The sequence below is a fragment of the Strix uralensis genome, chromosome 12 (genome assembly GCF_047716275.1).
Source record: "Strix uralensis isolate ZFMK-TIS-50842 chromosome 12, bStrUra1, whole genome shotgun sequence".
In the NCBI taxonomy this organism is placed as follows: domain Eukaryota; kingdom Metazoa; phylum Chordata; class Aves; order Strigiformes; family Strigidae; genus Strix; species Strix uralensis.
The window spans coordinates 3,397,363-3,424,658 of NC_133983.1; the positions used below are offsets into that span (position 1 = coordinate 3,397,363).

The 27,296-nt window shown below is 63.8% G+C and overlaps 3 protein-coding genes and 6 non-coding genes across 16 annotated transcripts; 2 read left to right on the top strand and 7 right to left on the bottom strand.

Annotated features, from left to right (window-relative positions):
- Positions 1–598: 598 nt before the first annotated feature.
- On the top strand, positions 599–13,884 carry MTSS2 (MTSS I-BAR domain containing 2). Of its 6 annotated transcripts, none has more exons than XM_074881544.1 (15): positions 599–745; positions 4,738–4,799; positions 4,907–4,980; positions 6,856–6,940; positions 7,104–7,195; positions 7,283–7,357; positions 7,610–7,618; positions 8,060–8,217; positions 8,300–8,407; positions 8,487–8,584; positions 9,092–9,302; positions 9,710–9,784; positions 10,088–10,264; positions 10,362–10,527; positions 11,511–13,884. In XM_074881544.1, exons 1-15 carry the CDS (start codon positions 677–679, stop codon positions 12,281–12,283), a joined length of 2,232 nt encoding a protein of 743 aa, XP_074737645.1. In that variant the 5' UTR covers positions 599–676; the 3' UTR covers positions 12,284–13,884. The 6 variants fall into 6 exon arrangements, with proteins under 6 accessions (XP_074737645.1, XP_074737646.1, XP_074737650.1 ...); XM_074881545.1 differs by having other exon boundaries at positions 9,095–9,302; XM_074881549.1 differs by having other exon boundaries at positions 9,176–9,302.
- Positions 13,885–14,218: 334 nt separating this feature from the next.
- LOC141948741 (C-signal-like) lies at positions 14,219–17,029 on the top strand. The gene is made up of 6 exons (XM_074881551.1): positions 14,219–14,356; positions 14,828–14,879; positions 15,114–15,301; positions 15,385–15,543; positions 15,672–15,782; positions 16,916–17,029. The coding sequence occupies exons 1-6, from the start codon at positions 14,219–14,221 to the stop codon at positions 17,027–17,029; spliced, it is 762 nt and encodes a 253-aa protein (XP_074737652.1).
- A 1,309-nt stretch (positions 17,030–18,338) lies between these two features.
- On the bottom strand, positions 18,339–26,989 carry IL34 (interleukin 34). Of its 3 annotated transcripts, none has more exons than XM_074881406.1 (7): positions 26,857–26,989; positions 25,632–25,971; positions 25,421–25,524; positions 25,076–25,153; positions 24,807–24,980; positions 20,231–20,369; positions 18,339–20,124 (listed from the first exon to the last, which is right to left on the bottom strand). In XM_074881406.1, the coding sequence occupies exons 2-7, from the start codon at positions 25,657–25,659 to the stop codon at positions 20,105–20,107; spliced, it is 543 nt and encodes a 180-aa protein (XP_074737507.1). In that variant the 5' UTR covers positions 25,660–25,971; positions 26,857–26,989; the 3' UTR covers positions 18,339–20,104. The 3 variants fall into 3 exon arrangements, with proteins under 3 accessions (XP_074737507.1, XP_074737510.1, XP_074737508.1); XM_074881409.1 differs by having other exon boundaries at positions 25,632–25,808; positions 26,857–26,941; XM_074881407.1 differs by having other exon boundaries at positions 25,632–25,874; positions 26,857–26,909.
- Positions 20,443–20,513, bottom strand: TRNAG-GCC (transfer RNA glycine (anticodon GCC)). The gene has a single exon. It is a non-coding gene; the product is annotated as a tRNA-Gly (tRNA).
- On the bottom strand, positions 21,113–21,183 carry TRNAG-GCC (transfer RNA glycine (anticodon GCC)). Its single transcript has one exon. It is a non-coding gene; the product is annotated as a tRNA-Gly (tRNA).
- TRNAG-GCC (transfer RNA glycine (anticodon GCC)) lies at positions 21,948–22,018 on the bottom strand. The gene has a single exon. It is a non-coding gene; the product is annotated as a tRNA-Gly (tRNA).
- TRNAG-GCC (transfer RNA glycine (anticodon GCC)) lies at positions 22,951–23,021 on the bottom strand. The gene has a single exon. It is a non-coding gene; the product is annotated as a tRNA-Gly (tRNA).
- On the bottom strand, positions 23,762–23,832 carry TRNAG-GCC (transfer RNA glycine (anticodon GCC)). The gene has a single exon. It is a non-coding gene; the product is annotated as a tRNA-Gly (tRNA).
- On the bottom strand, positions 24,415–24,485 carry TRNAG-GCC (transfer RNA glycine (anticodon GCC)). Its single transcript has one exon. It is a non-coding gene; the product is annotated as a tRNA-Gly (tRNA).
- Positions 26,990–27,296: the final 307 nt, after the last annotated feature.

Genomic DNA, 27,296 nt, shown 5'->3' on the forward strand with positions numbered 1-27,296 from the left:
TTCCCCACCCAGCACCCCAAGAGCACCCCTTGGGGTTCCTCCGCTGCCCTGTGAGCCATCCCCGGTGCTGCCCCCATACGTGGGGCTGCACCCCAGGCCAAGCATCCCGCGGGGCTCCCGGAGCTGCTCCCCCCCCACCCCCCCAGCAGCTCCCGGCGCGTCCCCGAGCACCACCGGGCCAGCGCATCCCAGCGCATCCTCCGGGTGCCCGCTGCTGCCCCCCGAGCATCCCCCGGGCTTCCCCCGAGCATCCCATCCCCCCCGCCTCCCCGCACCCTCGGCATCCCCCCAGCTCCCCCTCCGCCTCCCCCCCCCCCGCCCTGGCCCCGCGGCGGGCGGCGCATGTGCCGCGCAGATCCCGCCCCGCTCCGCCCCCGCCGCCGCCCCGGGGCGCCGCTCTCCGCTCCGCGCCCCGCGCTCCGCTCCGCGCCCCGCTCCGCGCCCCGCTCCGCCGCCGCCAGGGGGGCGGCCCAGGGGGGCGGCGGGTCCGCTCAGCCCCCGGGGAAGGGGGCGATGCGCCGCGCCGCGCCCCGCCCGGCCCCCCCGCCGCTCCGCCGCCCCGCCGCCGCCGCCGCCGCCGCCCGGGCGCCGCCCGCCCCCCGCCGCCGCTGAGCCTGGCCCGCCGCCGCGGCCTCCCCCGGCGGCGCCGCCCGCCCCGGGCTGCCGCAGCGCCGCGATGGAGACGGCGGAGAAGGAGTGCGGAGCCCTCGGCGGCCTCTTCCAAGCCATCATCAACGACATGAAGGTAGGGACACCCGCCCCGCTCCGCTGCCGTGACACCCCCCCACCTCACACCCCCCCCCCGCGCCCCCCCGGGGCAGCCCCCGTGCGGGCACGGAGCGGCCGGCATCGTGCCCCGCGGCGGGTACCGGGGCTCTGCTGCCCAGCTCCGAGCCGGGTATCGCGGCCCCGGGGCGGGTATCGCAGCCCCACATCAGCCCCGCGGCGGGTGTCGGAGCCTGGCACTGGGGTGCCGGAGCCCCACACCAGCCCCATACTGGGCGTGGGGGCCCCGTGTTGGGCATCGGACCCCGTGCTGGGGATCGCGGCCCCACAGCCGTCCCCGGGTATCAGAGCTCTGTGTGGGGCGTTGGGGCCCCACATCAGCTCTCGGAGCCTGGCACTGGGTGCCAGAGCCCCGCATCAACCCCCGTATTGGGCATCGGGGCCCGGCGTTGGGCATCGGACCCCAGGCTGGGGATCGCCGCCCCGCATCCGTCCGCGGGCATCGGAGCCCCATGTCGGGTGTGGGAACCCCATATCAGCCCCATATGTGTCCCCGGGTATCGGAGCCCCATGTTGGAGCCCCACATCAGCCCCCCGTATCCATCCCCGGGTATCGGAGCCCCATGTTGGATGTCGGAGCCCCACACCAGCCCCGTATCCATCCCCGGGTATCGGAGCCCCATGTTGGATGTCGGAGCCCCACACCAGCCCCGTATCCATCCCCGGGTATCGGAGCCCCATGTTGGATGTCGGAGCCCCACACCAGCCCCGTATCCATCCCCGGGTATCGGAGCCCCATGTCGGAGCCCCACACCAGCCCCGTATCCATCCCCGAGTATCGGAGCCCTATGTCGGAGCCCCACACCAGCCCCGTATCCATCCCTGGGTATCGGAGCCCCATGTCAGGTATCACAGACCAGGCATTGCTGCCCCACGTCGGGTGCTGCTGGCCCCACATCAGGCATCGCTGCCTGTTTCGGGCATCGCGTTGCCCCCGCCACCCTCCACTCCCCAGCTTGGATTTCTGCCGGACCCGCTTGGGTTTGCACCAATGGAACAAAAAGGTTCCCCCGGTTCCTCGATCCCATTTCCCAACCTGGGGAGGGGACATCGCCTCCACCCTTCCTGGGAGCAGGATGGGGCCGTGTTTAAAAAAAAGCCTTTTTTTGTTTATATTCATTTCAAAAAAAAAAAAAAGAAGGCGGCTGGGGGGTATTTTTGCCTGGGGGCTGAGAAGGGAGGAGGGGACCAGCTGGATTTCTTCATCTCGGGGGGCCAAAATTCCCACTGCCGGCTCCAGCGTTGGGGTTTAGCCCCAGTCGTTTTTGGGAAGCAAAAGCTCTCTTCCTCCTCCTCCTCTTCCTCTCTTGCTGCAGCCCAGTCCAGACAATGCTGTCATTGCCAAAGCAGGGGAGGGGGGATAAAAAAAAAAAAAAAAAAGCCTTGCTAAGAAGGAGATTAACCCCTTCGAGGGGTGGTGGTGGCTCTGCGGGGCCGGACTCCAGCTTGGGGCTGAGAGAAAAGCCCTCAAGGGAAAAAATCCCCCTCTCTCCGGGGACTGGCCCCAGGGCGGTGAGGGCTGGGGCTGGTGGGGAAGGGTGGTGGGATGATCAGCCCCCCCCAGACACCTTCACCCCGGCCATCCCCTCCTGGCAGCCCTGGTGAGCCCCGTGCTGCCAGGGTGGAGGTGGGAGCAGCCCGTGCCTCAGTTTCCCCGTTCCCCCTCTGAGGCTGCGGAGGGGATGAGCCCCCCGGAGCTGTCCCCTCCCCTGCTGGTGCCAGCGCGGCCACGCAGCGGCGTGCCCAGCCCCATCGGGATGTGGGTGGGCTGGGAGCCCCTCACCATAGCGTCACGCACCACTGTGCCCGAGGAAACCGGGCTGGATTCATTTTCTTGCCACTTGAAGGTGGGAAAGATGAGAAAAAAATAAGAAAAAAGAAGAAAAAAGCCCCAACATGCTCAGCTCAAACCCTGCGCAGCCCCGGCCCAGCACCGCTCACCCCTAAGGGTGCATCGTCCCCATCGCTGTCCCCATCTCCTGGCCACGTGGGTGTCCTGGCGCTGGGGGAGGAGGAAAAATAAATCCCTTGCCCAAAGAGCTGAGGGTGTTTAACAGCAGCGATGCACTTAGGGTCCCTCGGGCGGGCGCCCTGTGCTGAGCACGGGCGCAAAGGGACCTTGTTTGGATGGCGGGTGGCTTTTCGGCACCCCTCGGCCTGCACTGGGGAGGGCTTGAGCAGCAAAGCCTGGTGGCAGTCCCCAAGTGTCCCCTGAGCCACCTTCATTCCTGTTGCCTCTCTTCCAGCGTGCTCAGCATCCCTGGGTGACCTTGGCATGTCCTTGTCCCCATTGTCCTCATCCCCATCCTCCTCCTGCCTGGCACCGCAGGGTGCTGGGGGCATCACGACCTGCCCCTTTGTTTGGGGGGAGTCTCTGCTCACCCTGCCCGAGGTGGCATGAGGAAGGTGGCCCTGGGACAGTGGCCCTGAGCCCCCCAGCAATGGCAGTCCCCCGGGGACTTGTGGCCCTGAGCCAGGGTGCTGCCACAAGTGGCACATGAAGTGGCATCCTCAACCCCCTTCTTTGCTGACTCGTGAGGAAATTGGGGCTTTCATGGTCCCAAAAAACAATGTTGGGCTGGGCCTGTGCCCACTCATTGCAAACTTTGTCCCCAGAGGTGCCACCAAGCTGGGGTCGTGGGGATGTGCAGTGACCTGTGTCCTGCAAAGCCAGCGCCCGTGCCCATGTCCCAACCTGGTGGCCGCCCTAAGGGAGTTTGGAAGCCTCCAACACTGCCATCAGATGGTGGCACCAGGATGGCCTCGCCAGGACAACAGCACCCGGACTGGCCTCACCCGGGTGGCAGCACCAGCATGGCCTCACCGGGATGGTGGCACCAAGACTGGCCTCACTGGGATGGCTTTGCTGGGATGGTGGCACTGGGACCAGCCTTGCTGGGAAGGCACCAAGATGGCCTCACTGGGATGGTGGCACTGGGACTGGCTGTGCCAGGCTGGCACTGGGATGGCCTCACCAAGCTGGCACCAGGATTAACCTCACCAGGACAACCTGACTGGCCTCGCTGGGATGGTGGCACTGGGATGGCCTCGCTCTATGGTGGCACCAGGATTAGCCTTGCTGGGATGGCACCAGAACTGGCCTTGCTGGGATGGCACTGGAGCTGGCATTACTGGGACTGGCCCCACTGGGATGGCACCAGGATGGTCTTACTGGGACTGGCATCTTCAAGACACTCTTGGGACTGGTCTTGTTGGGACTGGGCTCACCGGGACAGCGCTGAGATGGCCTCACTGGGACGGTGGCACTGGGACAGTGCTGGGATGGCCTTGCTGGGATGGTGGCACCAGGACACCCCTAGGATGACCTCACCACAAGGGCACTGGGACTGGTCTTGCTGGGATGGCCTCACCTGGATGGCATCAGAATGGCCTGGCCAGGATGGCACCAGGGTGGCCTCACCGGGACGGCGCTGGGGTGGCCTCCCCAGCACCTGTGACCTGTCCCTGTCCCCACACAACTGCCTCATTCAGGGCTGGGGGGACCCCAGACCTCCTCTCCTGCCCCCTCGGTCCTCATGGGCCTGGGGGAGCTGGGGACTGGGGCTACCTACTGCAGGGCTGGAGCCCTCCATGAGGGGCTTCGGGGCCATCGCTACTTTGGGGAAGGCTGTGGGTGCTGGAGGGCTCTGCTTGTCTCTGCACCAGCTCCTTTCCTCCCCTCAAATTTCCAAACCCATAAGCTGCCTTGACCCCTTTGAGGAAGACATCACCCAAAATCCTGAGTTCTCCATGGTCTGTGAGATTGTGTGGCCAGACTGAAAAAGGGAAAAATGGCTCTGCTCAGCCTTTATTAGCCATCAGAGAAGCCACACCTAGCCAGGCACGGCCACCCAGCTGCTGTAAGGGTGCAGGGGGGATTTGCCCTGCCCGGGGTGGGGGTACAGGGGAACAAGGGGCTCCAGCTCTCACTGTCCCCTTCCCTCCTTGCAGAGCTCCTACCCCATCTGGGAGGATTTCAACTCGAAGGCCACCAAGCTGCACTCCCAGCTCAGGTGAGTGGCTGGGGGGGGGTGGGCAGGGGACACTCCACCCACCCCCGTGAGCACATCCTGGGGTGCCCAGTGCCCGCTGAGCTCCCCTCTCACTCTCTCCGCCGCAGGACCACGGTGCTGGCTGCAGTCGCCTTCCTGGATGCCTTCCAGAAAGTGGCCGACATGGCCACCAACACCCGAGGTAGGGTCCTCCCCACCCAGGGGTGGGTGTCCCTGGGCTTGGCCGGGCAGGGGGGCGGGTGGCGAGTGTCCCCTGTGGGGTGTCCCCTGCCCATGCAGCTGGGGGAGGCTTCAGGCAGCGGCTCCACCATCCATGGAAACATGTCCAACCTGTCCCCACCCCGAGGTGGAGCATCCCCCAGGAAGCAGGGGGGTGCAGGGGGGCACTCCTGTGGGTGCTACTCCTCACCACCCATGGGTGCTCAGCCGGCATCCTCTGGTGGGGATAATCTGCTTGTGGGGAGATTTGGGGCGACTCAGCCCTGTGATGTGGTCCCCTGCCTCCATCTCTGCCCCCTGGGACGCACCCAGGTATGGGGCTGAGCCACCCTCCCTGTGCCCCTTGTACCCTGCAGCCACCCAGGAGGTGCTGGGGGGGGGTCCTGGCTGCTCCAGGGGGCTCTGGGGAAGAGCGATTCGATGGAGGGAGAAGATGCAGGAGCACGCGCTCAACTGCTTCGGGGACAAACCCCAACCCGCCGCAGAGGCGAGGTGAAGAGCTGAGGCTGCAGGTGGGGCCCCCCCATGCTGCTTTGGGGTGCGGGGCCGGACCCCTGGACCCGCTCTGGGTGCCCACTGGTGGCAAGGAGCTGCTTCCCACCGCTCGGCTTCTGCCAAGCAGATGGTCCCAGGCTGGTTTGCAGACTGGCGGCATCCAGGCCATCTGGAGCTGCAGGAGGAGGAGGAGGAGGAGGAGGAGGAGGCAGCAGCTTGAGCCGGGATCAGCTTTGCCTCCAAACCCACTGGCCCACTGCACCAGGGAGGGGGGATTAGGGCTCCCCCAGCTCCCCTCCAGCCCAGGCACTGAAAGCGAGGAGGAGGGGACACAGGGGGGATGCTGGGGACCAGCACACGGGGGTTGGCATCACGGGCCACCCTGCACCGGGTGGTGGCATCTTGGGGACATCCCTGCTTTTGAGCGGGAGAGCGGGGGGAGGCAGAGTGGCAGCATGGGGGGAAACTGAGGCAGGGCACTGGGTGGGGGCCAGCTGGCGGCCTTGCACGAGGCACGTGAGCACACAGGGAATCGGATTAGGAACAGCAGGAGCCAGGATTAGGAGCAAGATTAGGAGAATACCCTAGCGCAGGAGGAGAAGGCCCTTGGCCCGGGGCTCTCCCATTTCCGCAGTACTGCGGGGCTGGGGGTTACCCAAAACTCCTGCAAAGGGCAACAGGTGTTTCTGGGGGCTTTTTGGGGGAGAGAAAGGCAGAATATCACTCCCTAGCCTGCACCCAAGGATTTGGATTGCTGCTTTTCCTGGGATTTGCTGGCAGCACTGCCACCATGTGGCCATCCTTAGGCTTCAGAGTTAACAGCGGTTTCATCAAAAAGGGACACTCCTGCCTTCTGTTGCTGGCCAATACCCCCGCAGGGAGCTCTGACTTCCTTTTTATACACTCGGGATCATGCCTGGAGGCAAGGGATGCAGCCGGCTGCCTGGCACTGAGCCAGGGAGGGAAGCCGGTCCTGGAGCTGCTTGTTCCTGACCAGCCAGTTTCTCGGTCCATGCCTGGCTGGCTGCGCGTTACCTCACCCCCTCCCTTCCCTGCCCCTCCCCAGCGCTGGATTTGAGACAAACCGGGAGCAGGTTTTCATTTCAAAGCTGCGGGAAGGGATATTTAGTGCTTTAAATCAATCAACATCCACTAACAAATATTTAGTGGGTTTATTGGGGGAAAAAGCGAGCCACTCCAACCCAAAGTGTCCCTGAAGCCCAGCACATCCCAGTGCTGGTTGTCCGCCCATGAGCCAGCCTGGTCCCAGTATACAAACTGGGCTGAGATTGGTGTTGGGGTGTCCCCTGCCCCTCGTCAGCAGCATTTCGCTCCCCCCCAGGTGCCACAAGGGACATCGGCTCCGCGCTGACCCGCATGTGCATGCGGCACCGCAGCATCGAGGCCAAGCTCCGGCAGTTCACCAAGTAAGCGTGCCCAGGGCATCAGTGACACGAGTTGGCCGGGCTCAGCCCTCCTCTGAAGAAGGAGATGCTGGATGTCGGCTGGGCCTGGGGTGGGGGGTCCTGGCTTCCCCCCCGCCAGCTCCGGCGCTCTCCCACGCTCTCTGCCTCTCTCTCCCTGCTCCAGCGCCCTCATGGAGAGCCTGATAAACCCTTTGCAGGACAGGATTGAGGATTGGAAGAAAACTGCCAACCAGCTCGACAAGGACCACGCGAAAGGTACGGCCAGGCTGGGCTGAATCCGTGCTGGGGGGCTGCGCCAGTTGGCGAGGGGGGTCCCCTCTGACACCACTTCTGTGCCCCCAGAGTACAAGCGAGCCCGCCACGAGATCAAGAAAAAATCCTCCGACACCCTCAAGCTTCAGAAAAAGGCTCGCAAAGGTGAGGGGGGGGGTCTCCTGGGGGGGGGGGGTACCCCCACCAGCCCCTCCACAGCACCCCCGGCTGGGGTGGGCATCCCGGATGGGGCACCCTGACTGCCTCCCGGGGTTGGTGGGCACCGGGGGGGTCCCGCTGCCCCCTCACAGAAAGGGGGGTGGCGGGGAGGCGGGGGCGCACCCCGGCCCTCGGCCTCTTTTCACACGTTTTCTCTGTCTCCTTCTCTCTTCCCTCCCCTCCACATCCTTCCTGTAGAGCTACTTGGTAAGTGAACCGCTGGCCCCCCCTCCCGGCCCCCTCTCTCTGCTTCCTCATCTGCTCCCCCTTGGTCTCCCCGGGGCCGGGGCTGCCTCTGTCCGTCTGTCTGTCCGTCCATCCATCCACTCCCTGTACCCCCTGCCCTGCTTCTAGCTTAGCTTAGCTTGCACCCCCCATCCCGGGGTGACGCCAGCCCCGCCGCGGTGGCACCCTGGCGGGTCCCCTGGTCCCAGGCGACAGGGTTGGGGATGGGGTGGCGGAGGAGCCCCCCGCCGGGGCTGCCGTGGGATATGGGCACAGGGGAACCCATGGCACCCACTGGGGCGTGACGATGGGGTGATGTCTCCCAGCCGGAGCCTGGGGGTGGCCTTGGCTTGGCCATGGGACCCCCAGCAGATTGGGGGGGGTGTTGGGGGAGCCCAGCATTGATGGTACCCCGTCTCGCAGGGAAGGGGGACCTGCAGCCCCAGCTGGACAACGCGCTGCAGGACGTCAACGACATGTACCTGCTGCTGGAGGAGACGGAGAAGCAGGCGGTCCGCAAAGCCCTCATCGAGGAGCGGGGTCGCTTCTGCACCTTCATCACCTTCCTGCAGCCCGTGGTGGTGAGCGCCAGGGGCCGGGAGGGGCTGCGGGGGGTTCGCTGCTGCCCGGTGGGTGCTGATGCTCCCCCTTGTCTGGCTGCAGAACGGGGAGCTCACCATGCTGGGGGAGATCACCCACCTGCAGGGCATCATCGAGGACCTGGTGGTGCTCACCGCCGAGCCCCACAAGCTGCCCCCCGCCAGCGAGCAGGTCAGTGGGGGGGACCAGGGAGGGCAGGGGAAGTGGGGAGGAGCATCTTTGAGGGGCTTAAACCCCATCCTTCCTGCAGGTGATCAAGGACCTGAAGGGCTCTGACTACAGCTGGTCCTACCAGACCCCCCCATCCTCACCCAGCAGCTCCAGCTCCCGCAAGTCCAGCATGTGCAGGTATGGTGGGGTGGGCTCCACGCCCAACCACTGCCGGGAAATCCAGCCCCTTCGTTAACCCCAGGGGCTAATGGTGCTTAACGACCTCTGGGGGTGCTCACGAGGTGCTCATCCACCTCCACGTGTCCGTATGGCCAATGGGTCCCCAGTAATGTGGAGGAACTGGTCTTGGTGCACTGGGATGAGTGCGGGGTCGGGGCTGGTGGGCCGATGGGGTAGGAGAGGTGCCTGGCACGTGCCCTGTCCTCCGGGTTTTGGGGATGATGTGAGCTGTGCGGGGGAGGTCTGGGGGCAAACATGTCACCTTTGCCATGTTCCCCTGCCAGTGGGAGACCCCAGAAGGGAAAGGGTCACCCCAGGGGGACCGTGTGCCTCAGTTTCCCCAGGCTGGAGTGTGGGGCAGGGTGCCTGAGGACACCGCCACCTCCAAACCTCCGTCTTAAACTCTCTTTTCCTTCCTTTGTCCTCCCCGCTGGCGTGTCCCCGTCCCCCCCGGCGCCCCCCCAGCAGCGTTAGCAGTGCCAAGGGTGGCATGGCGTGGCCCGGCGGGGCTCAGACCTGCTCACCCAGTTCCACCTATCGCTACCGCAGCCTGGCGCAGCCCCCCGCCACCGCCACCCGCCTCTCCAGCGTCTCCTCCCACGACTCCGGCTTCATCTCCCAGGACGCCACTTACTCCAAACCACCTTCCCCCATGCCCTCGGACATCACCAGCCAGGTACGGGGATGGGGTGTTCAGCGCTGCCCACCCCCGTGCCTCAGTTTTCCCTTCTGTAGAATGGGTGGGTGCTGCTCAGTGCAACACAAGGGTCCGCTGCAGAGGTGATGGGACCCACCCCGAGATGTGTTTCCAGCTGTGTTGGCATCACGGGAGATAAATATTAGGAATATTGGGGATGCTGCCCTGCTCAGGGGCGCCATGGGCGTGCCCGGGGATGGGGCACAAGTATCCCACTCCCACGCCGGATCAGATCCTGCTTGCCTCTCTGCGTCTGCTGCCATGGGCTGGGGGCTGGGGCCAGCCGGGGAAGCTGCGGATGCTGCTGTGCGCCGGGGTTGTGGCTGTGCTTGCTAACCGCCTCTTCTCTCCCCTCCGGCTCATGGCACGGCCTCCCGGCACGGCAGAAGTCCTCCAGCTCGGCGTCCTCGGAGGCCTCCGAAACCTGCCAGTCCGTTAGCGAGTGCAGCTCCCCCACCTCGGTTAGTTCTTGCTCTGCCACCGGGGCACGGGCAGGTGGCGGAAAGGTGACGCTTTCAGCAGCAGCACCCTCTTCTTCCTCTCCTCCATTCCCCAGCCCTGTCCCCCCTCCCACAAGCGTTGTGTTTCACACATGGGTCCCCCCACACCTCGGGGAGGTTCAACCCCCAGATTCCCCCCATCCCACCCCCTCCCACGGGGTGTATCTGTGGCTTGGGGGTGGATGTTGGTGCCTGCCCCCTCCTGCCCTGCCCCGCTCCTGGTCCCACTGTCCCCAGCGTCACCCTGTGCCTTGCCCGTTGCAGGACTGGTCCAAGGCCAGCCCCTACGACCAGCCGGTGGTCCCCACCCTGCAGCGGCGCAAGGACCGCGTGGAGCACCTGCGGGAAGCCGAGATGGGCTCTCCCGCCGGCGGGTACCCGGGCATCGGCGGCGAGGATGCTCCCAGGCCCCGAATGTCACCAGCCACAATTGCCGCCAAGGTACCAGCTCTGGCAGGGCGAGCACAGAGGTGGGGGGCTTTTGGGGGGCTCCCAAGAGAGGAACCAGGGTGCTGATGGTGTCCCCTTGCCCCCACAGCACGGGGAGGAGGTGTCCCCCGCCGCCAGCGACCTGGCCATGGTCTTGACCCGGGGGCTGAGCCTGGAGCACCAGAAGAGCAGCCGGGACTCGCTGCAGTACTCCAGCGGCTACAGCACGCAGACCACCACCCCCTCCTGCTCCGAGGACACCATCCCTTCCCAAGGTACCCACCCCATGGCAGCGAGGGCCACCTGGAGCCACCCAAAACGGCACCCGGAGAGGGGAGGGGGACAGCAGAGGCTTTGGTGGTCCTGGGGAGCATCTGCATGCGCTAGGTGTTGGTAGCATCGGGCTGTAGTCATGTCACATGGGGGCTGGTCGGGGAAGATTTAACAATTGTGTGTGTTGGGGGTTCAGCGGGCAGCACAAGTGTTGTGCCACGTGGTAACCACGAGGATTCTGGGTTAGCTGGGTGTTAGTTGGGTCTCCATGGCTACGGTTGTGCCAGGCATTGCAATAATAGGTAGCACCACGTGGAGTGTGGTTGGTGATGGTTTGTGGTGACGTGTTTGTGCACAGCGGTTGGGTACAGGCTGAGACGGTGGCAGATGGTGGGTAGTGACAGCAGAGGTGGTAACTGGAGATCAATAACCACGGGGACAGTCATGTTTTGCTGAAATTGTATTGGCTGAGCCAGTTGTGAGCATGTGGTGGTGGAGCTTGGCTGGGATCGTGTTGTGATGGTGATGGTTGGGGTGGTTGTGGTGGTGATGGTTGGGTTTGACTACAACCATGTGGCAGTGATGGTTGAGGCTAGTTGTGATGGTCATGGCTGGGGCTGGTTGTGGTCACGTTGTAATGGTGACAGCTGGTTTTGGTTGTGATTTCAATGTTGAGGTGATTGTGGTTGCCTTCCGATGGTGATGGTTGGCTTTGCTTGTGGTTGCCTTCCAATGGTGATGGTTGGCTTTGCTTGTGGTTGCCTTGTGACAGTGATGGTTCGGCTTGATGGTGAGCATGTTGTGCCAGCAATGGTTGGGGCCAGTTGGGACTGTGTTGTGGTGGTGGTTGAGGCGGTTGTGGTCACGCTGCAGCGGCGTTGGTTGGGGCTGGCTGCGGCTGCATCGTGAAGGTGGTGATTGGGCTTGGCAGTGCCAGCTGGGCCACCCACCCAGCCACGCTGACCGTGCTGCCACCTCCTCATAGGCTCTGACTATGACTGCTACTCGGTGAACGGCGATGTAGAGTGCGACCCCCAGAGCGACTTTGACAAGTCCTCCACCATCCCACGCAACAGCAACATCGCCCAGAACTACCGGCGGATGATCCAGACCAAGCGCCCCGCTTCCACCGCTGGGCTGCCCACCGGCACCAACCTACCAGCTGGCACCACCCCAGGAGTGGCCACCATCCGCCGCACACCCTCCACCAAGCCCTCGGTCCGCCGTACCCTCTCCAACGCCGGCCCCATCCCCATCCGACCCCCCATCGTCCCCGTGAAGACCCCCACGGTGCCCGACTCTCCCGGCTACGCCGGTCCCACGCGAGTGGGCAGCGAAGAGTGCGTCTTCTACGCCGATGACGCCTCGCCGAACCCCCTGGATTTTGCCAAAGCTTCGCCCAAGAGGCTGAGCCTTCCCAACACCGCCTGGGGCAGCGGCGCCATGGAGATCTCTGTCTACCCCGGGGCTGGCCAGCACCTCTCTGCCGAGGAAGAGGAGGACCAACAGTTGGCCGCCAACCGGCACAGCTTGGTGGAGAAGATCGGCGAGCTGGTGGCCGGTGCCCACGCCCTGGGGGAAGGCCAGTTCCCCTTCCCCACCGCCCTCGCGGGGTCCGGCCCTGGCGAGGAGACCCCCGCGCCCCCCCCGGCGGCCTCCATGGACCCCCCGGCCGAAGATATGCTGGTGGCCATCCGGCGCGGGGTGCGCCTGCGCAGGACCGTCACCAACGACAGGTCGGCCCCGCGGATATCGTGATGACGCCCTGGCCAGCGGGGACGCACCCACCACGGCCGACGGACCCCCCCGGGGGCACCCACTGTGCCTCCCCGGGAGCCCCCCACCCGCCGGCACCTGCTGCCCCTGCCCCTCCCTCGCCGGCCCCTGCTTTCTGCTCCTCTGTCTCCTCCTTCCCACCCCTCCCAGCCCTTTCCTTTCCCTTATGTCCTTCCTTCACTTGTTCTCTCTTTGGCTCTTTTTCTCCTCTTTTTCTCATTTTCTCTTTCTCTGTTCTTTCTTTTTCTCTTTTTCACCTTTTCTCTGTTTCTCTTCTCTTATTCTCCTTTTCTCTTCTCATATTCTTCTTTTTCTTATTTCTCTCATTCTTTTCTTATCGCTTTTTCTTCTTTTCTTCCTCTCCTCTTCCTCTCCTCTTCCTCTCCTCTTCCTCTCCTCTTCCTCTCCTCTTCCTCTCCTCTTCCTCTCCTCTTCCTCTCCTCTTCCTCTCCTCTTTTGTTCTCCTTTCTTTTTTCCTTGTTCTCCTTTCCTTTTTTCTCTTTTCCTTTTTTCCTCTCTTCCTCTTCTCTCGCTGTTTTCCCTTCTCCCTCCCCATCTCCCTCCCTGGGTGCAGGCGGGTGGCCCCAGCCCCAGTAGAGGGGACAGGGACAATGGGGGCTATGGCAGGAGCAGTACCAGGAGCGGGGGGCCCTGTCCCCATCCTCCCCAGCTGCCTGCTTGGGGCCAGCACGGCTCAGACCCATTTTGGGGGTCAGAAGCAGCAGGGAGAGGGCTGGGGGGTTTGGAGGGGGGGCATGTGTGAGAGGGTGATGGGACAGTGGGAGCACAGGCACTACAGCCCCCTCCAACTTAGAGGGACACTGGGACACAGTGGCTGAGGATGCCGAACCTTTGCCCTCCTTAGGAATCACTGGGCACCCCCCCCAGCCCCCCCCAAAACTCCCTCCCTCTCCCTCAGTACCCACAGACCCTGCACAGGGTCCTGCTGGGGGTGGGGGCCGGGGGCCAGGGGTTTCACCCAGACCCCCCCCCCTAAGCGAAGCAGCTGATTTCTGCCGGCGGCTGGAGGAAAGCACAACCCCCCGGCCCCCCCCGCTGTACATAGCCCCCCCCACTGCCCCGCTGTCTGTCGCATCGCAGCCCCCCCTTTCCCTTTCCCTTAGGAATAACGATTTAGTCCCCCCCCCACACCCTTTCTCCTGCCCAGAACCGCTGATGCCAAGTGACAAATGTTTGGGTTTGGGGGAGGGGGGGGGGAGGGGGTCTCTTATTTTGTACAGAAAACAAAAATTCCTTGGAAAAGAAAAAAAAACGACCTGTCTTTTGACTGAAGTAACTTTTCTGGTGCTGTTGTTAACTTGGTCCTTTTTTTTTTTTTTTTTAATTTATTTCCCCTCGCTCCCGCCTCTGCCGCCGCTTCCCCCCCTCCCCATCCCTCCGCCAGGTTTCTTTCTCTTTTTTTCATTCCTTCTTTTCTTTTAATTTTATTTTTATTTTATTTTTTTTGGTGGCAATTCCCCTCTTTCCCACCCACCCCTTCCCCCCAGTTTCCATAGTCACTGCTACAAGTAACGAATGCACTGTGAAGATTCCAGTATTAATAAAGGTTGTACTGTAATTAATAGCCTCGCCTGCGGTCGTATGGATATGCTGGTACCCCGGGGTCACCCCAATAATGGGAGACAGGTGGGAAGGTCCCATCACCCCTTTGGGGTCCCCATGGCTGGGGGAGCAGGTTCTGTGGGGTACAGAGGGGGTGAGACATCCCCATGGTCAAGGTGATGGGATGCAGAAGACCATCCCCCTGCCCCATCACCTCCAGGTGAGGGGGTGCAGGCGGTGCCCCCCACCACCTCCACCCATCCCGGCAGCACCCGCGCTGCCACCTCCCAAATTACCGAAGCTGATTGCCAAACCTTGCCGGGGCGGCACAACCGGCTGCGGTGAGCGGTGGGGATGGAGGGGCTCAGTGTGGGCAGCGTCCTGCTGACCGGTTGCGACGGGGGGCTCGGCCTGGGGCTGCTGAAGGGCTTGTTGGAGCAGCCCAGCCCCCCCCGGCACCTCTTTGCCGCTTGCCTGGACCCCCAGGGGAAGGTAGGGAGGGTGCTGGGGGTGGGGGGGACACAGCAGGGGTCAGCTCCAGGATGGGCTGGGAAATGCAGCATCTGGGGATGCCACCATCCCCACCTGGCTTTGGCAGGGCGGGGGCTGAGCGTCAGTGTTCCACACCGTGAAGGGCATGGAAAAATATTTACATATATATATTTAAATTTTTTTCTCCTCTTGGTATAGATAAGCGCATGGTGGGGGGTGCCAGGGGGGTGGTTTGCTGGCAGCCCCCACACCGGGGGCATCAGTGCCGGGGGCTTTGAAGGCACTGGGCTCAGCTGGGTGCAGGGAAGCAGCGACTCGCCCCAAATCTCTCCCACTGGGGCTTGTTGAAACCTGCCGACCATGGCACGCGGGGCCGCCCAGCTCCCACTCCGGCGTGGCGCAGGGCCAGGCTCCCAGTGACTCCCCCACACACACCTGACACCACCCCCCCTCCCTGCTTTCTTCACGTAGGCTATCAACGAAGTGGCTTTGGGCTGCCCCAACGTCCTGGTCCTGCCCCTAGGTAGGTGTTGGGGTGGGAAGGGCATGAAGTCTCTTGGGATTTAATGGCACCCGTGGGTGGCTCTGAGAAATGCCACCCGAGAAGGCGGGTCCCTCAGTTTGGCTAGCCCAACCAGGTCACTGCCGGGACCAGGAGGATGCTCAGTGGCTGGGAGCTGCCTCCCAACATGTCCTACAACATCTTGCCCAGGACATGTTCCCCAGCCAGTCCCCAAACCCTCCTGTCCCCTTGCAGATGTGACAGACCCCAACAGCATCAAGGAGGCGGTTGGGAAAGTGAGGGAGGAAGTGGGAAGCGCCGGCCTCAACCTCCTGATCAACAACGCCAGCACCACGCGCCGCAGCACGCTGACCACCGAGACGGCAGAGAACATGACCCTCGTCTACACCACCAACACCATCGGGCCCCTGCAGACGAGCCAGGTGAGGCCACAGGCACCCCCTGCCCCAAATGCTGGGAGCGAGGAGGAAGAGGATGGTGGTACCTGAGCGCCCATTCCCCACAGGCATTCCTGCCCCTGCTGAAGGAGGCGGCCGAGGCTGAAGGGCAGCGTGAGATGAGCTGCAGCAGAGCCGCCATTGTCAACATCTCCAGCATCCTGGGCTCCATCGAGGCGGCGGAGGCTTGGGAGGAGAGGCAGGACATCTGCTACCGCTGCAGCAAGGTACCACTGCCAGGAGACCAGGGAGGAGTTTGAGGGTCACCTCCTGTGGGATCCCCCACCACCAGCCATGGCACTGCCAGCCCATGATGGTGGCGGGGGTGTATGTATGTGTGTGTTGTCCCCCCCAGGCTGCTCTGAACATGCTTACCAAGTGCCTGGCCCTGGAGTATGGGGGCAGCGGGATCCTCTGCGTGTCGGTGGACCCCGGCTGTGTGACACCTCCCTTGGGACGGGGGACAGTGAGTGACATGCACGGCCACTCTGTCTTGGCAAACTCTCATGAGCATCCCTTCCTGGGGCACCCTTCCCATGGGCATCCCTTCCTGAGGACATCCCTTCCCATGGGCATCCCTTCCTGGGGCACCCCTCCCACGGGCATCCCTTCCTGGGGACATCCCTTCCCATGGGCATCCCTTCCCGAGGACATCCCTTCCCATGGGCATCCCTTCCTGGGGACATCCCTTCCCATGGGTATCCCTTCCCATGGGTATCCCTTCCCATGGGCATCCCTTCCCACGGGCATCCCTTCCTGGGGACATCCCTTCCCATGGGCATCCCTTCCTGGGGACATCCCTTCCTGGGGACATCCCTTCCCATGGGCATCCCTTCCCATGGGCATCCCTTCCTGGGGACATCCCTTCCCATGGGCATCCCTTCCCATGGGCATCCCTTCCTGGGGACATCCCTTCCTGGGGACATTCCTTCCCATGGGCATCCCTTCCCATGGGCATCTCTTCCTGGGGACATCCCTTCCCACAGCCATCCCTTCCTGGGGACATTCCTTCCTGGGGACATTCCTTTCCCTGGGACATCCCTTGCTGGGGGCAGCTCCTCAGTCCCAGAGGAGTTTCGCCAACACAGCAAAGGGCCAATTCCGGACTCTCCCCCAAAACAATCCAGTTTCCTCTCTATTTTTTATTTCATTTCCCATCCCAATCGCATGTCAGCAGAGGGCACCCCACGCTCGGCTCCAGCACCAGGGCTGCACCCAGGGTGCTGCCTCCCCAGCACCTCATGCAGCCCGGGGGCCATAATCACCCCAAATTTGGCTTCTCCTCTGACCGTGCCAAGGGGAGGCAGGCAAGGTTGGAGACGAGCAGCCTCTTGCAGTGTATCCGGGCAGGGCTTACTCCCGTGCTGGCTTGCAGAGGCAATAAATGAGTCACTTATTAGGAACCATAAAATTAACTTCCATCCTTATAGCACCCACATTACAGATTATCAGTTTGTGCAAAGCCACATTCCTTGGCTGCTAGAGCATCTCCAGCCTCCCCCAACCTGCCTGGCTGGAGGTGGCATCCCACCATGCCCAGGGCTGGGGCTGGGGGTGCCAGGAGGGAGGTTTGGGCTCATTTTTTTCCCCATGTTGCAGGGCCCGGTGACGGTGGAGGAGAGCGTTCGGGGCGTCCTGCGGCTGCTGGCCCAGCTCTCGGCCACCAGCAACGGCACCTTCTGGGACTGGCGAGGGCAGAGCCTGCCCTGGTGAGAGTGGTGCCCAGAAACAGTGGCCACTGAGCTCAGTAAAGTTAATTAATTGCCATTACCAGGCTCACTCTGGTTCTGTGGGGTGAGAACAGGGACTAGGTGGGGTGAGAACTGGGGTCGCTGCCCGCCCACCGGAGATGCTGAGTTGGGCCAGGGCAGCAGATGAAAGGATGTTCTAAGCGTGGTCCTGCATCCTGGTGCCAGGCTCTGCTGGGGCATCCCCTGGGGCCAAGGGATCCCCCTGGGCAACCTTACGCTGCCTGAGGGGTAGGTCTGAATGTGGCCCTGCTCTGTGGCCATAAGCCACGCTGGTTGGGGCCCTGGGGACATCCCAGACAGCCCCAAAACCATGGCCATAGGGCATCCTTACCGGAGCCCAGCTCTCACCGTGCTGAGCCTGGCTCCCACAAAGCATTTGACACTGTCCCACATGACATCCTTGACTCTAAATTGGACAGACGTGGATTTGATGGATGGACCAGTCAGGGGATAAGGAATTGGCTTGACAGTCACACTCAAAGACTTGTGGTCAACAGCTCGATGTCCAAGTGGAGAGCAGTGACGAGTGGCGTTCCTCGGGTCAGTGCTGGGACCAGCACTGTTTAACACCTTTGTCAGTGACACGGACAGTGGGATCGAGGCACCCTCAGCAAGTTCATGATGACACCGAGCTGTGTGGTGCGGTCGACACACTGGAGGGAAGGGACGTGCCATCCAGAGGGACCTGGACAGGCTGGAGAGGTGGGACCGTGCAAACCTCATGGAGTTCAACAAGGCCAAGGGCAAGGTCCTGCACATGGGTCGGGGCAATCCCAAGCACAAATACAGGCTGGGCAAGGAGTGGATGGAGAGCAGCCCCAAGGAGAAGGACTTTGGGGTATTAGTGGATGGAAAACTATGAGCCAGCAATGTGTGCTCACAGCCCAGAAAGCCAATGATATCCTGGGCTGCACCAAGAGAAGTGTGGCCAGCAGGTCCAGGGAGGGGATTCTCCCCCTCTATTCTGCTCTGGTGAGACCCGCCCCCCTGCAGTGCTGTGTCCAGCTCTGGGGGCACCAATGCCAGGACACGGACCTACTTGAGCAGGTCTGGAGGACACCATGAGGATGATCAGGGGGCTGGAGCACCTCCCCTGTGAGGACAGGCTGAGAGAGTTGGGGGTGTTCAGAGAAGGCTCTGGAGAGACCTTATTGATGCCTTCCAGTACTTAAAAGGGGCTACAGGAAAGCTGGGGAGGGGCTCTTGATCAGGGATTGTAGGGATAGGATGAGGAGTAACAGCTTTAAACTGAAAGAGGGTAGATTTAGATTAGATGTAAGGAAGAAATTCTTTATTGTGAGGGCAGTGAGACACTGGCACAGGTTGCCCAGAGAAGCTGTGGCTGCCACTCCCTGGCAGTGTTCAAGGCCTGGTTGGACGGGGCTTTGGGCAACCTGGGCTAGTGGAAGGTGTCCCTGCCCATGGCAGGGGGGTTGGAACTAGATGATCTTTAAGGTCCCTTCCAACCCAAACCATTCTATGGTTCTGTGAAAACCAGTCGGCCTTTCTGTGCCCGCCCTGAGGATGCTGATGGTGCTGGTTCAAGACCATCAAAGGCTCTTCCTTTTCCAGCAGCCGGGGGTTTCACAGCAGGAGCATCTCCCAAGCCCTAGCACATCCCTAGGGATGTCTTTTGGGACCTCGGCACTTTGCCCTGGGCTGACCTTCCCTGCATCCATCCCATCTCACGGTACATCCCAAGATGTCAGGCTCCCACTCCCCATCACTTGAGTGCACTTCCGTGGCAGCTCTCAGCTGACATTTTTGAAGCCATCCCTCGAAAGAGCAACTGGAAAAAAAATGTCACAACATCTCAAGTGGGTACTTGGACTGGAAAAGCAGGGCTTTGGCAAGCCGTGAGCCCAGCCGCTTGCTGCAGGGATGCTCTGGGAAGCCCAGCCGGGGTCATTTTTGCTGGGGCAGCTTCATTTTTCCCACGGTGGAAGAGCACGGGGAACCATTCCCACGCTTGCCCTGAGGGAGCGGGAGGTGGGAGCTCAGCCCTGGGGGCTCAGGCAACCTCAGGTGGGGCCCCAGTCCATCCAGGGGCTATTTGTTAAAGCCAGCAGGGATGGGCGAGGGGGTCCCTTGATTTAAAGCCCTTTATCAAGCGGTGGCTCACAGTTGGTGGGCTTTATACGAGCTCTGCATGGGCTTTATATAAACATGATCCATTGCTAGGCATGAAGGGGGGAGGAGGAGGAGGAGGAGAAGGAGGCGAAGGAAGACATTGCATCTGCTCATGCTGCAGTGCCCGCAGCCTCACCTGTGCCTTCTCACAGACTTGCAAGCCTAAGCAGCCCGCAGCCAGGAATATACCAATTAAGGGCTCTAATAGCTGATTAAGGTAATTAACTATGCTGGAAAAGGGGGAGGCAGCTGGCCAGCCCCCAGCCCCTCCGGCACGCTGCCCGCACAGCACCGCCAAGCACAACAAACAAATCCAGATGTTTTCTGGCCAGGGAAGCATCCGGGGCTGACGGAAGCAGCTCGGCAGGCGACGGCTCCAGGGGTCCCTATACTGGGGCAAATATCTGCCCCACAAAGCCGAGGGCGGGGCCTGACACCCCAAAAGAGGAGGCGGTGAAGGCAGCTGGGGTTCTCTCTGCGGGTCCTTTATTTGGGGTAAGGTCGGAGGCTCCCGGGACCTGGCTGGAAGCTGAGCTGCAACGCTAGAGAATTAACTGGTGTTTAATGAAAGCTGAGGAAAAAATACAAACTGAGAGAGGCGGGGCAATGCCCTCACCCCCACTGCGGGCAGGGCAGGGTAGCGTGTGTCCCCCCCCCACCCGGCAGCTGCCTGCCTGCGGGGGGCTGCATCCGAGCCCACCCAGCCCACACCCCCCTGGCATTTCGGATGGGGCCGACCCCGTGGCTGTGCACAGTCCCACGGTCCTGGAGGGGGTGGCATTTGTCCCCGCCTTTGCACCTTCCTTGGGGACCCCCCCCAAGGGGCTCTGCTGGGGGGGCAGAGCAGAGGCAGCATCCCAGGCTCCAGGGCAAGGAGAAGGCGTCGAGTGAGGGGTCTTCTGTGGCGTTAGGTGGACTCCCACCGACCTGGGCAGAGGGGACAGGCGTCACCACGTGGGGCAGGACCCCACGCGTGGCACCTCTGTTCCCCAAGGGGGGTGTGTGTGTGCCACCCTCCCTGGTCCCAACTCACAGGGTGCCCCATAGAGCATCCGCATGACCTTGAGGCAGTTGTCCAGCAGCGCCTTGGGGCGGACGGGCTTCCTCCGGCTCTCGGCGCCCGCGCTGTGGACCAGCTTCACCAGGTCGGCCACCACCGCTTCCACGTCCGTCTGCAGGGACAGGTCACCGGGGTGTCACCAAAGTTCCCCCCAGGGACACTGGGGTGCAAAAAGCTGCTGCTGTTGCATTGGCCGGGAATCGAACCCGGGCCTCCCGCGTGGCAGGCGAGAATTCTACCACTGAACCACCAATGCCAGATGTGGGGCACCCCACGGCCCTGTCCCACGGCCCCACACCCAGCCGGGGTGCCCGCAGCAGGAACAAGCACTGCCAGCTATGAACCCCCCCTAGAAAGGGGACCCCAACAGACAGCTCTCATGCCGGGGCTCCAGACACAACAGCCCCTCCTCCTGCTGCCTCAGACATCCCCTTCAGCAAGAGCTGGTTGTCATTAGCCTTCAGAGTTAACACTGACAAAAAGATCAAGCAAAGCTCATGCTCTCCTCAGAGGGGCTGCAGAACCTGCCCCGCAGGACAGGACAACCCAGATACACTTTGAGTTCACCCTGCAGACCCAGCTCTGACAGCTGCCCCCCCCCCCCAGCACCCAAATGCGGGTGCAGCAGCTCCATCGAGGCGGCAGAGGTTTGGGCAGAGGCAGGCCTTCTGCTACTGCTGCAGCAGGGTAGTGCCACCGGGAAAACGGGGATGATCTGGGGGTCGCCTTCTGCAGGATCCCCCCTCCAGCTGTGGCACTGCCACCCCATGACGGTGGTGATGATGGTTCAGTTTCCCCCCACCCCAGCCCTGCTGGGCCTAGAGAAAGAGGGTCACAGGCAAGAAAAAGTGGTGTTGCATTGGCCGGGAATCGAACCCGGGCCTCCCGCGTGGCAGGCGAGAATTCTACCACTGAACCACCAATGCCAGATGTGGAGCATCCCACGGCCCTGTCCCACGGCCCCGCAACAGGCCACGATGTCCGCAGCAGGGACAGGCACTGCTGGCTCTGAACATCTCTGAGAGGGGGGACCCCAACAGACAGCTCTCATGCCTGATCTCCTGCCACAACAGCCCCTCCTCCTGCTGCCTCAGACATCCCCTCCAGCAAGAGCCGGTTGTCATTAGCCTTCAGAGTTAACACTCCAATGAGAAGATATCAGAGGGGCTGCAGAACCTGCCTCATGGCACAGGACAACTCAGATACACTTTGTGTTTGTCCTGCAGCCCCAGCTGTGACAGGACACCCCCACCCAGCACCCAAATGCAGCAGCCTGCAGGGTGCAGCAGCACCCCCCAGTCCCAAGTAGCCCCCATTGCCCTGGGCCAGGGACCTCCGCTGCCACGCAGTCAGGGATAGTCACTGCCACCAAACCAGGGGATCCTCACCACCACCGACCCAGTGTCCTCCACTGTCCCTGAGCCCAGGGGCACTCACAGCCACCAAACTAGGGACCCTCATGGCCACCAAGCCCCCAGGCAGCTCCCTGCCACAGACCCTCCAGAGTCACCAAGGGGTGCTGGCTCTGCCCACCAACAACACCACCCAGAGGCGATGTGCACCCACACAGGGGCCAGAGGGGACACTGGTGCCCAAGGCAGCACCTCTGTGACCCCCACCGTGAAGGGCAACCCCGGCAGCCCCTGAGGTGCCCCCCCAGGGACACTGGGGTGCAAAAAGCTGCTGCTGTTGCATTGGCCGGGAATCGAACCCGGGCCTCCCGCGTGGCAGGCGAGAATTCTACCACTGAACCACCAATGCCAGATGTGGGGCACCCCACGGCCCTGTCCCACGGCCCCACACCCAGCCGGGGTGCCCACAGCAGGAACAAGCACTGCCAGCTCTGAAACCCCCCCTAGAAAGGGGACCCCAACAGACAGCTCTCATGCCAGGGCTCCAGCCATGAACGTGCCTCCTCCTGCTGCCTCAGACATCCTCTCCAGCAAGGGCCGGTTGTCATTAGCCTTCAGAGTTAACACTGACAAAAAGACCAAGCAATGCTCATGCTCTCCTTGGAGGGGCTGCAGAACCTGTCCCACAGCACAGGACAACCCAGATACACTTTGGGTTCACCCTGCAGACCCAGCTGACAGGCCACCCCCACCCAGCACCCAAACACAGCTGTCCGCGGGGTGCAGAGGCACCTCCCAGCCCCGAGCAGCCCAGAGACACACGGAGCCCAAATCAGGCGGCGGGGCCGGGGCTGCGGAGGCGAAGTGCAGGACATCAGGGCTGCATTGGCTGGGAACAAAACCAGGGCTCTTGTGGAGGGCGAGTGGGCGCAAAAATTGTCCCAGTGAGTCACCAATGCCAGATGTGGGGCTGCCCACAGCCTGTGCACCCCTGACAGGGGCCAGCACCCCCCACTGCTCCTGAGCCACTGTCCCACACTGCCACAGAGCAAGAGACACTCACTGCCACCGAGCCAGTGTCCCGCCCTGCCACCCAACCCAGCAGAGATGCTCACTGCCACCAAACCAGCACCTCCCACTGCCCCCATAATGCCACCAAGCCAGGGACACTCACTGCAGAGCAGGTGCTGCCACCCCCGGAGCCTGAGCACCCACAGGGATGGCGCCAAGGGGACAGTGCAGAACCTCTGGGACACCACACCACCCCCACCCCCACCAGGCACCTCGGCAGCCCCCGAGGTGCCTCCCAAGGGACACTAGGGTGCAAAATGCTGCTGCTGTTGCATTGGCCGGGAATCGAACCCGGGCCTCCCGCGTGGCAGGCGAGAATTCTACCACTGAACCACCAATGCCAGATGTGGGGCACCCCACGGCCCTGTCCCACGGCCCCACACCCAATGCACTGGGAGAAGCAGGGACAGGCACTGCCGGCTCTGAGCCCCCCCAAGAGGGGAGGTCCCAACTGACAGCTCTCATGCCAGGTCTCCAGGCATGAATGCACCTCATGCACTTCCTCCTGCTGCCTCAGACATCCTCTCCAGCAAGGGCCGGTTGTCATTAGCCTTCAGAGTTAACACTGACAAAAAGATTGATCAAAGCTAATGCTCTCCTTGGAGGGGCTGCACAATCTGTCCCATGGCACAGGACAACCCAGATACACTTTGGGTTTGCCCTTCAGACCCAGCTATGACAGGACACCCCCACCCAGCACACAAACGCAGATGCCCCCGGGGTGCAGAGGTACCCCCCAGTCCCAAGCAGCCCCCATTGCCCTGGGCCAGGGATCCTCATCATCAGCGACCCAGTGTCCTCCACTGTCCCTGAGCCAGGGGCACTCACGGCCACCAAACTAGGGACCCTCACAGCCACCGAGCCCCCAGGCAGCTCCCTGCCACAGACCCTCCAGAGTCACCAAGGGGTGCTGGCTCTGCCCACCAACAACACCACCCAGAGGCGATGTGCACCCACACAGGGGCCAGAGGGGACACTGGTGCCCAAAGCAGCACCTTTGTGACTCCCGCTATGAAGAGCAACTCCAGCAGCCCCCGAGGTGCCCCCCCAGGGACACTGGGGTGCAAAAAGCTGCTGCTGTTGCATTGGCCGGGAATCGAACCCGGGCCTCCCGCGTGGCAGGCGAGAATTCTACCACTGAACCACCAATGCCAGATGTGGGGCACCCCACGGCCCCGTCCCACGGCCCCACACCCAGCCGGGGTGCCCACAGCAGGAACAAGCACTGCCAGCTATGAACCCCCCCCCCAGAGAGGGGACCCCAACAGACAGCTCTCATGCCAGGGCTCCAGACACAACAGCCCCTCCTCCTGCTGCCTCAGACATCCCCTCCAGCAAGAGCTGGTTGTCATTAGCCTTCAGAGTTAACACTCTGAAAAGAAGACCTCAGAGGGACTGCAGAACCTGCCCCATGGCACAGGACAACCCAGATACACTTTGGGTTCACCCTGCAGACCCAGCTCTGACAGCTGCCCCCCCCCCAGCACCCAAATGCGGGTGCAGCAGCTCCATCGAGGCGGCAGAGGTTTGGGCAGAGGCAGGCCTTCTGCTACTGCTGCAGCAGGGTAGTGCCACCGGGAAAATGGGGATGATTTGGGGGTCACCTTCTGCAGGATCCCCCCTCCAGCTGTGGCACTGCCACCCCATGACGGTGGTGGTGATGGTTCAGTTTCCCCCCACCCCAGCCCTGCTGGGCCTAGAAGGAGGGTCACAGGCAAGAAAAAGTGATGCTGTTGCATTGGCCGGGAATCGAACCCGGGCCTCCCGCGTGGCAGGCGAGAATTCTACCACTGAACCACCAATGCCAGATGTGGAGCATCCCACGGCCCCGCACCCAGCCGGGTGCAACCCCTGCCCCCCACCCCTTCCCACAGGACCCACACACCGTGGGCCTGTGCACACCCGTGCAGCGCCCCGCTGGGTGTTGACCACGCGTGGGTGCGTGTCCTCGCAGCGCGTCTGCGTGCTGTGTGTGTGCGTCCCCTTCGTGCACCCCCACATCTGCGCGTGTGCTGCCCGAGCACGCAACACGCGTGTCTTGTGTGAGCACCCAGCACCCCTGCGAGGGGTGTGCCAGGCCGCCTGCGAGCGCACGGGGGAGCTGGGGGGCCCCGGGGTCTCCCCACCTGCCGGTACTCGCTGTACTCCTTGCCCAGGGCGTCGAAGAGCCGGCACAGCTCCTGGGTGTACTTCCACGATGGGTGCTTCTCCGGCAGCACCTCGCGGATCCGCAGCACCGCCTGGGAGCTGACGTGGAACCAGAGGTACCGCAGTGCCGCCTCCGACACCGTCCCATTGCGCTGCGGGAGAGAGGGTGCCCCGGGTGAGACCCACAGAGCACCCACGGGCCCACGGAGCGTCCCCGCCGCAGGGCCAGCCCCCGCCGCCGTCTTACCAGGCGGGTGATGTTGGATGGCCTCAGCACCTCTTCGTACTGGACCTGGACCGTGTAGTTGATGGGGAAGTAGTGCTTCTGGCGAGGCGGAGAAGAGCACAGGGGCTGGTAGTGAAGTGACGGGGACAGCCCTGCCAGCCTCGACGTGACACCGGGGACCCGGGGGGGAAAGTCCTTCGACCCGTGGCCAATCCCCACCGTTGGGCACAAGTTGCCACGGGTGATAAAACCCACCACCCAGCACCCAGTCACTGTAGAGACAGTGGGTTCTGCCCTCCCATGTCCCCCTCCAGAGCAAACCCATGGCTTGTGTCCCCCCGCCGCGCCCCCAGAGCGGGGGGTTACCATGTACTGCAGGCGCATCTCGTACTGCAGCTTGTCCTGCAGCAGGCGGGTGAGCTCGCATTCGCCCGGCGCAGCAGCCTCCAGCCCCAGCACAGCCAGGACACCTGGGCAACCGAAAGCGAGCGGCCTCAGCCCCCCACCGGGGACACCCCCGGGGGTGACCCCCGAGGCCATCATCCCTCCTCCAGCCCCGTCCCCAGGCTGTACTCACACAGGACGGCCGCGTAGCTCTGCTGCATGGTGACGGTGGCCGTCGGCGGAACCCCGGGTTGCACCTACATGGCCGCGGCTCACCGGGGGCCTCCTGGGGGTGCGCGGCGGGGGGACGAGGGACGGGCGCGGGCACCGGGCGCTGGGCTGCTCTCCGGTAGCCCCGGGCGGTTGCCCCCTGCCATGGATGGGGGGGTTAGCCCCCCTTCCCGGCCGTCCCCGCTGGTTTCTCCTCTCCGGCCGGCTGCGGGGAGGCAGCAGGTCCCAGGGCCATCACAGGGTGCCGGCAGGGATGCGCTGTGGGGGGTGCGGGGACCCCCCCCTGCACTGCAAGAGGGGATCTGGGGGGAGAGAGCCCCGGCTGCAGCCCCCGGGCAGGCGGGCGCCCGGGCTGCAGCCCCCCGGGAGGGCACCCACGCCGAGCCCCGGGGGGCTGCGGGGAAGGGACGGCCCCCACCTGAGTCCCGGGGGGGTCCCGGAGGGCTGTGGGGGGCCGTGGAGCCGCTCGGGGCAGGGCTACCGGGGCTTCCCCCGGGGCCACCCCCAGGGGATTTCCGCAGGCGGGAGGTGGGGGGAGGGGGGAGAAGCAGCCCAGGCCCATTATCCCAGCGATGAGTTTGTCCGGCCTCAGCAGGAGGTCAGCCAAGGAGCGCTGGGGGACGGGGCTGGTGAAGTGGCCAGGCCACCCTGCGCTGGGTCCCCAGGTGGAGGGGGACGTGTCGTGTCCCCACGCCCATGCGGAGGGGGCTGTGCCGTGTCCCCACGCGAAGGGGGAGGTGTGTCCTCGCACAGAAGGGCCCCTGCCACGTCCCGGCACAAAGGGGCCCCCCCTGCGCCCCCACACTATGGCCCCGTGCAGAGCAGGCCGTGCCGTGTCCCCACGCCATGTCACCACCCCGTGTCCCCACGCGAGGGTCCCTTCCCACGTCCCCACGCGAAGCGACCCGCGTGCCATGTCCCTCCGCCATGTCCCCATGCGAGCGCGGCCGGCTCGTGTCCCCCCACACCGTGTCCCCACGCGTGGGAATGGGGGTGGGGGTCCGTGCCGTGTCCCCCACGCAGGGCCATGCGTGACCAGCGTCCGTCCCGTGTCCCCCCTCCTTCCCCCCCCCCCCCCCCAGCGCGGCTCACCCGGCGGCGGCCCCCGCGGCCCCCGCAGCGCAGCCGCCCCCCGCGCGGACCCGCCCCCCACGCGCCCCCCACGCGCGGGGCGCCCGCGGACCCACCTGCGCGGCGCACGGGGCCGCCGGGCGCGGGACGTGTCTCCTCCCCGCGGGCGGCGGCGGCCGGGCCGTGCCCGCGCTTCCCGGGAGGCGGGCGGGGGGCGGCGGCGCGGGGAGCGGGCGGGGCGGCTGCCGGGGGCCGGGCGGGGAGCGGGGACCGAGCGCCCGCCCCGCACAGCCCGGCCCGGGACCCGGCCCGGGACCCGGCCGTCCCTGCCCTGCCGCGGGTGGGTGGGCGGCTGCCCCGGGGGGTGTCCCCGGGGAGCGCGGCTAGGCCGGGTGGGTGCTAGTTTGCAGCTAGCCCAGCCGGATGTCTCCGGGTGCTCAGCTAGCCCAGATGGGTGTTCCCGAGGTTCTCAGCTAGCCCAGATGGGTGCCCCCAGGGTGCTCAGCTAGCCCAGACGGGTGTCCCTGGGTGCTCAGCTAGCCCAGATGGGTGCTCC